The sequence below is a fragment of the Chenopodium album genome, chromosome 17 (assembly GCF_948465745.1).
Source record: "Chenopodium album chromosome 17, dcCheAlbu1.1, whole genome shotgun sequence".
In the NCBI taxonomy this organism is placed as follows: domain Eukaryota; kingdom Viridiplantae; phylum Streptophyta; class Magnoliopsida; order Caryophyllales; family Amaranthaceae; genus Chenopodium; species Chenopodium album.
In genome coordinates, this window is record NC_137850.1 from 45,104,705 (window position 1) to 45,113,258 (window position 8,554).

An 8,554-nucleotide genomic window follows, 5' to 3' on the forward strand; every position below is an offset into this window, starting at 1 on the left:
ATAAACTGATGTAATGCAAGTATGCAAGTGAAGTACGATAGAAATCGAATTATGTGGAGCTAAGCAAGTGAGGATGTACCATTTGGAATTTGCTATGTTTGGACTTTGGAGTATTGAAGTTAGTTGGTTCAATACTCCAAAATGATTAAAAAATCAAATCATTTATGATTAAGTTTTTTTTTTTTTTTTTTTAAATAGATGGTTAAGTTGTATCTCTTTGGGTAGAGGCGATCATGAGTCGAGTTCGGGTCGTGCCAAATTGCCAAAAAAAAAAAGCCGTTATATCGGACCGGGTCAAGTTGAAAATGCTTGTCCAAAACCTGTAAATTTTAATTAGGCCATTTTGGGCAAAAAAAAAAAACTAATAATTTAAAATGTTTGTCCATGGCCCACCTAAAAAGGGTTGAGTCCATCTTAATCACCTCTATTATTGGGTCACGATCTACTTTGAGAGTAAATAGTGTATGTTTATCTTTTCAGTATATTTGATTTTTTCGGTTTTAGTATGTAGATAGAGAAGTAATCTATCATAAGCATGATTTTATCAATTAACAGAGTTTCTCAATCAAAGCTTTTAATGGAAAATTCGAAATTGACCCCTCAATGGAGAAAGTGAAACATACAAATAGTTTCAATGGAGAAATCAAAACACTTGAACATCTTCAATGGTGGAGGATGAGAAACCCTGCCCTTTGGCCTTTTTGGGTTAACCACTAATCTTCACTATTGCATTCACTCCAACCCCTCTTGGCGTTAGTCTCTCTCCGTCATTGTATGTTTATTAAGGGCTTGGTCGTTATCGTTTTTTTGTTTTGGGTTTTAAAACAAAACTGTGGTAACCATAGTTTATATGTTATTTTACTCATGATTTTGCAACTATTTACCTGCTTTCTCTTCTTGCAAAGGTTGAACACTTGAGTTTTTAAGGATTGAATTGAGCTTCTTTTGTTGCCATTTTTGCTAAAATCACCCCTGAACTTGTGTTGGTTTGTTTCATTAGTTTGTACCGAATTACTCCGTTTTTGTATCAGTATGATGTTTCAAGGTTGTGTTTACAAGTCGACTAGAGATCCAACATAACACAATGAATCATGGGGTAGAGGGGGATTTTCTGCAAAGTTTATCAAATACATAGATTATGATATTCAATTACATTTCACCTTAAGCTACATATATACTTCTATCTCTGAAACTCTAATGTTAGAAATATCAGAGAATACAGTTGCAATTCTTGCAAAGAACTACTATGGAATAATTTTTATGATTGTACATACCCTGATTCCCTGCAACATAAAATTTATCCTTACTCAAATTTGCTGAAGGTAGTTTAACCAATGAAAAGAATTTTTTGAAGGTGTTTGTTGAATCTTTACCTAAGCTACCTCAAGCTCAGCCAATCTGAAACGGTCAAGATCCTCGGAGAATAATACACCCCTAGGAGAAAGAAGGCGTCTTAGAGAAATCAAGAAGCGTGCCTGTGTATTGTATCAGAAAAAATTGATCAAAAGATGTCAAATGAACTGCTCTGCACAAATATGAGTTACTCCATTACAAACTTGAGAAGAGAAAGGTACCCATTGAAATCCAACAAGGGCACTCCAACAGCCTACTAAACCTACTCCTTGACTTCTCACGAGCTGTCAAATTATAAACAAAGGCAGGAATATGCATCAATTTCACTCGAGAAGAGGGTAACAAATTTTGTGATTGTATGATATTTGCAATGCTAAGGAAGATCAGCAAGTACCAGTAATACAAGGGCGCCCAAAGCGAAACATCCGCTCATTGAAATACTAATGAATTTGAGATCCCTGCCAGCCTGCACATGAAAAAAAAAATGTATCTCAAATTCCTAATGTGTTACTTGATCATCATCATATCTATAGTTACAAAAATTAAATACAAAGCGCCAATGAAGCAGCATGTGTCAAATGGGTCAGCAGAGTTGGGTTTGGGTCAATCATTATAAATTTCCGGAGTTGAAGTGCATATATGCACCAATATTTATTGGGCTTTTGAAATGACATTCACATTTGGTTTTTTTTTTTTTCCCCAGTCAGGTTTAGGTCTTCGATGCTCAACTTTAGGTATTTTGGGCTAATTTTACAGGGACTTGCAAGTTTAAAGATTACAAATTTACAAGTCAGATTTAGTCGGGTTTTACCCAGTTGGATCAATAATTTGACAGGTTGCCAGTCAACAAATTGAGTGTGATACTTCTAGATATAGCTCCACAAGTGGAAAACTATATTCATAGCAATGAATTAGATAAATATACAATAAAACAAGGAAGCAAGTTGGATTTTATTACCAGCAATGTACCCTCACAGGGGAGTATACATGGAGTCACACTCACAGCAAGGAAGAAGCAAATCCAAACATAGCGCATCTGCATACATAAACAACTTTCGTTATTGCAATGGAAGTAGGCATAGCTCAAAACCTTAAGATACCTAGATACAGAATGGGCAAAGATTGTAACAAATTCAACCAACCTCTCCTATCACTACTGTATCAGATGTGAAGAAATTAGGAACAACAAAAGGGACAGAAGTTGCGGCAGTTCCTAGAAGAAGTCCAATGGACGCTCCTATTATCAAAAGAGACTTCAATAGAGATCTCGCCTGTTTGTAAAAACAAACTACATGAAGTTAAGATATCATTAAAACCTTAAATGGAAATAAGGAATATGTCTTCGTGATTTTGACAGTACCTACTGCATATAATGTATTGATGTTAAAGGTATACCGACAAATAAGGCACTCTGTACATTTTCCCGTATCTCACACTTTCCTTTTCAGTCAAAATTTTTACTACGTAATAAGGTTAACATTCCTTCTGTTCTCCTCATCACATGGGTGGACATTCTCATCCCTCTTCAACACATGAGTTGACAAGTGTTTCATTAAAGCCATTGACAAACAACAGAAGGATTTCTAATTACAATGTCATGGATAACAATTACCTTTACTAAACTTCGGTTGGCTCCATACAGTAGCTCGGGCATAAATGATTGTGCAGTTTGAGAAAGGGGCTCACCCCATACAGAACACATGCCAAATATATTAAGCAATACCTACACAGCAGTCAGTCGAATACATATAACCTGATTGATAGGAGTCTGCAATCAAAATTAGAATTGAAAATCACTGGACATTAGGCAGGTTTAACTTACCTGATGAGCAGCCACTACATGCGTACCCATAGACGTAGCAAAATAAATAAGTAGACCATAGAAGGCCACCTGTTAAGAAATAGGATAGCTTCTACATAAATTAATTTGGAATTAAAAAAAAAAAATGATGAGATCAAATGTGAAATTACTGTAATGGTAAACCTTTGAAAACATGGTTACAAAGATGGGGGAAGCTATCCCAAATATCTCTTGCAATTCAGCAAGTGATGGAACTGAAAAGGAATACCCATTGTATCCTTTTCTATTCAAAGCATCAATCATCACATAAGCTGCAACAATCTGAAAAAAGTAATAAATAAATAAATAAAAATGGGTGAATACAAACATGTAGACAATGGAATGATGAAACGATTGAATTGGCTGAACATTGATATATAAACAAATATAATATCCAGTTAACACACTTGTGATACTGCAGTTGCCCACGCTGCACCAGCTATTCCATAATTTAAGAATATACAGAGTACTATATCACCAATTCCACTGAGAGCGGTGGCAATGAGCAATGCCTTCAAGGGTCCCAGGGAATCTTTCATGCCTAGACTGGAAATTAGAGGCAGGACATCAATACATTAGCAATTTTTTAAGGTAAGAAAAATAATCATTAGGAAGCCCTCCTCACAAAATTTGAGGCTTTTTGTAGATAAACAAGAAAATACTGGCGTACTTAATACAACAAATTTCAATTGCATATTTTTGAAGGCCAGGTGCTAAAAGCAACTGATTATAAATGGTAAATAATATGCAGTGCGTTTTACTTGGCACTCTGAGCGACATAGCCAACAAGAATGGCAGGCCATGCTAAAGCACGAATCTATCAACCCATGCAAAAACAAAATTAGCTATACAACAAATAAGCTGAAGGAAACTTATGCACCAGAAAACTATGGGGGAAGGAAAAAAAAGTGAGTGTATGATAACTTCAAAGAACAATATATTGAAAACATTTAATAGAGCAAGAGTTCACTTGCCTCCTTATTGAACATTTATGAATCAGAAGAACAAGCTACTACAATGGTAGTGAAATTTATTCAAATTTTAATTTTGCAAAGCACAATTTTCAGCAACTTATCGAAAGAACAGATAATCATTGGTGCAAAAAGAAGACATTATAACTCATCATAAAGGGTCTCCAGTTTTTCCCATTCCCAGTCTATTAAATACTTGATAAATGTAAGGTGAGAAAGAAGGGCTTATATTCAAATTAGGAATGCACAAATTTTATACAACCTACTTAAGATATGTCATATACTTCGTACCATAACTTATTTGGGAGTATTATAGCACTAAAAGCATAGTGAAATTCATTAGTACTTCTGCCTGTTCTGACAAAATTCCTATTAAGACGAACATTGCACATCATCACATGCATAAATCCTCTCATTCCTCAGCAGAGCAAAACAGAAAGAAAACATATCAAAAGCAGACAAACCTGTAAATAAGAGTTCGCAGCAGATACAAGATTTATATTCTTTGCTCCCACAAAAGCTGAAAGAAAACACCGAAATATGACAAATGAAATGGTGGCAGTCAGGGGACAATTAACTAGCACAATCTTCCCAGCAGTGAAAATCAAAATCAAGACAGAAAAATAAGGTACTTTCATGAGAAGTTGATACATGGTAGCAACGAAGTGCCTGTACCAGTTTCAATTACCAGTTAAAGCCCATTTACCAAAGCCTTTTGTCAGTAAAAACAACAGCACTCCACTTGCCAAACTTATGAATAGTAACATGGATATCTGATGCTGCACTTGATCCTTGTTCTGTTTCAGTTACATGCAAGTGGATCATGATCTTGTGTGTTTACACTATAAGCAGATTACACAGTCAGAACAGATAGTCATTGTTGTTCACAGATAGTTCAAATTCTCGCCAACATTGATATAAAGTATGGCATGTGTATGTTTATGTTTGAGTAGTTGACATTTAACAATCATCAACATGACAAATGAAAATTTATCCAAAAATATCAAATAGATAAATTTCATTCTCGAGTAATTAAAACTTAAGTGGACATTGATATTAATAAGAATCACAATACTGCAACAGTTTTGATCTTTCAAAATCTTAAAATACTAAAAGCCCGTTTGGCCATTTGATCACTAGTAATAGATGGACGTGATAAGACTGAATTTGTACATAAATTTGTCAGTAAAATCAATTTTCATTCCCGCGGTAATGCTAGATCACCCCAAATTATCTCTTATTCTTCACATATTTCATTACCAAAACAAAACAGAAAAACATTTCCTTACAGAAAACTAAAAGGCTGGGGATGAGATTGCATTACTATGGACATTAAGATGATACCTAACTTGTCATATTACACTAAAATTCATTCGCATTACTACGTAGTACTATTTATGATCGGCTACCAAACAGGACGTTAAGATAAACAATATCTCATTCCTTGATAACACAACATAATCACATATCACAGTTGCTAAATTTGCCTATTCAACACTTGATAAATTATTACTCGTAATCAAGACAAACTATAACAATTTGGTAAGAACAAAAACAGAAAGAATTATAAGATGGTAAAGCAATTACCTTTTGAACTAGTGAAGTAGCAACCATATTGGAAGTTGCAACTGAAAGAAACATAAACACATATCCAACATAGTCACATAGTACAGTTGCTGGACCTGTCCATTTAACCTATATAATCAATCACCACTATATATATAATCAATTAATCACCATTATAATCATAATCATAATTAAATAGAACCCCAAAAAAAAAAAAAAAAAAAAAAAAAACAAAATTACCTAAAGCAGCAAGTTCAAGAGAGCTGCCTTGGCCAATAACAGCAGTATCAATGAGACTCATCAAAGGCCCACAAATCCAAAGCCCAGTAGCAGGCCCAGAAAACTTAATAATCTCAATCATTTGATCCCATGTACTTTGATTAGCAAATTCTTCAGCTACATTTGTGGGTTTTGAAGGTTGAAGGTTATGAATTTCTGGGTCAATGTCGGATTCTGGTTCATGGGTTTGAAGATTTTCACCCAGAAATTCTTGGCTAGGACTAATGCAACCATTTTTTTGCAAATTTCTGGGAATTTGATGGGATTTAGGAAAGCATAAATTGAAGGGCTTAAGGGAGGTTTTTGGGTGCCGCAAACTGGAGGAGAAAGAAAATTGTTTGATTATGGGAATTTTGATTTGAATGTTAGGAGAAGGGGAAATTATGGCATTGAATTGCATTTTGGCTGGTAATTTGCTGATACTATAGAATTGGAGGAAATTTTGAAAAATAAATAAATAAATGGTGAATTGGTGATTACTGAAATAATAAAAGTATGCAACTTTAAGTACGGAAAAAAAAAAGTACGATAGAAGAAAGTTGTGGATCTAAGCAAATGAGGATGTAGAAGTTGCATGTACGTAGAGCTGTCAAAAGTTGACCCGACCCGAAATACCGACCCTAACCCTAACCCGTCTGAACCCGAAAAAAATAGTGACCCGAACCCGACCTAACCCGACCTGAAACCAACCCTAGACCCGAGTTGACCCGAGTTGACCCGAGTATTTGAGACCCGAACCCGACCATGAACCGACCTAAAGAGGACCCGACCCGAATGTGACCCGAAAATTATTGACCTGAACCGAACCCGACTCGAACCCGAGAATGACCCAAACCCGATTTAACCCGTCAAAACCCGAATTCAACCCGACCTGTTACTAACCCGACCCGAGTTCAACCCGACCCGTTCCTTACCCGACTCGAATTTAAACCCGACCTGTTACAAACCCAACCCGAAATCAACTCGACTTGTTATTGACCCGACCCAAATTCAACCCGACTTGTTATTGACCCGACCCGAATTTAAACTCGACCTATTACTAACCCGAATTTTAGGATTTAGGAATTTTTAGGATAAAAAGAGTACTCCGTATTGACTATTGAGTTTCAGGCTTTTTTTCAATTTATTAACATGGATTCCAATTATAAAACAAAAGTGGCCTTTCTCATCTTACTTGACTTATCTCTTACATAATCCTCGTCAAAGAAAAACTGAACTGGACAGCAGCAAAAAAAAAAAAAAAATTAAACAAAAAAATAAAAAATAAAAAAAAAACAAAAGTGGCCTTTTTTATTATTATTATTTTTTTAAAGGGAATTCAAATTTTATTATTCACATGTCTATTTAATTTATTTTTTTTTGGAAATTTTTTAAATTACGTAATTTAATTTGGAGTTTTAAATAAATTAAAAAAAATTAAAAAAATGTAACTGGACCCAATATGACCGACCTGATATCAAACTTAAACCCTATTAATCCAATATTTGATACCTGAATACGAACATGACCCGACTTGATTATTATAATACGAGAATAAAAAGACTTGAAAAGGACCAATCTAATTATAACTCGAAAATTTTTTACTTGAACCACACCCGAGACCGACTTGGAAATGACCCGACATGATTATAACCCGCAATTATTGACTTACCAATTTGAACTCGAGAATGACCAGACAAGTTTAAATGACCCAACTTGATTGTAACCCGCAAATTATTAACTAAACCCGACTTGAACCCAAGAATGACCCGACTTGGAAATGACCAGATTATATCCCGCAAGTTTTTGACCTGAACCGAACCCGACCCGAACCCGAGAATGACCCGACTTAATTATAAACCACAAATTATTGACTTGAATAGAGCCCGACTCAAACCCGATAATGACCCGACTTGATTATGACCCGCAAATTATTGACTTGAACCGAACCCGACTCAAACCCGATAATGACCCGACCTGATTATAACCCGAAAATAATTGACTTGAACCGAACCCGACTCGAACCCGAACACGACCCTAACTCATTTAAACCCGTAAAAACCCGAATTTAACCCGACTTGTTTTTCACCCGACCCGAATGTAACCCGACCTTTTATTGACCCGACCTAAACCCGACCCGAACCCGAAAAGATGTATGACCCCACGTGACCCGACTCAAGCATGACCCAACCCGAACCCGACCCACATAGGTCCTGACATTAACCCGTATTGACCCAACCCGAGATGACCCGACCCACACAAACCCGACTCAAACCCGACCCATTTACCCGAATTGACAGCTCTACATGTACGGAGTAGGGTGTCAATTCGGATGATCGAATCGAATCTGATATGATTTGGTCAAGTCGGGTCGGGTTATTTATAATTTGGAATTTGCTATGTTTGGACTTTGGAGTGTTGAAGTTTGTTGGTTCAGTACTCCAAAATGATTAAATGCCTTTTAATAAAAATCAATCATGATTAAGTTGTTTCTTTTGGCCAGTAGAGGTGAGCATGGTCTGGGTTTGGGTCGTATTGAAGGCAAGAAGCAACCCGTTAAGCCGAG

General features: G+C 35.9%; 1 protein-coding gene across 1 annotated transcript; it reads right to left on the reverse strand.

Moving 5' to 3' along the window:
- Positions 1–1,107: 1,107 nt before the first annotated feature.
- On the reverse strand, positions 1,108–6,487 carry LOC145588172 (protein DETOXIFICATION 46, chloroplastic-like). The gene is made up of 15 exons (XM_081644815.1): positions 5,971–6,487; positions 5,752–5,846; positions 4,853–4,961; positions 4,629–4,684; positions 3,955–4,010; positions 3,601–3,739; positions 3,338–3,475; positions 3,176–3,244; positions 2,966–3,076; positions 2,496–2,624; positions 2,312–2,389; positions 1,748–1,819; positions 1,575–1,637; positions 1,374–1,475; positions 1,108–1,283 (listed from the first exon to the last, which is right to left on the reverse strand). The coding sequence occupies exons 1-14, from the start codon at positions 6,407–6,409 to the stop codon at positions 1,374–1,376; spliced, it is 1,656 nt and encodes a 551-aa protein (XP_081500941.1). The 5' UTR covers positions 6,410–6,487; the 3' UTR covers positions 1,108–1,283.
- Positions 6,488–8,554: the final 2,067 nt, after the last annotated feature.

Coding starts and splice junctions, on each gene's coding strand:
- LOC145588172 (XM_081644815.1), bottom strand. CDS start 6,409: ATGCAATTCAATGCCATAATTTCCCCTTCTCCTAACATTCAAATCAAA. Junction 5,847..5,970: donor TCTTGAACTTGCTGCTTTAG/GTAATTTTGTTT, acceptor TTAAATGGACAG/GTCCAGCAACTGTACTATGT. Junction 3,077..3,175: donor ATGTAGTGGCTGCTCATCAG/GTAAGTTAAACC, acceptor ACTGCTGTGTAG/GTATTGCTTAATATATTTGG.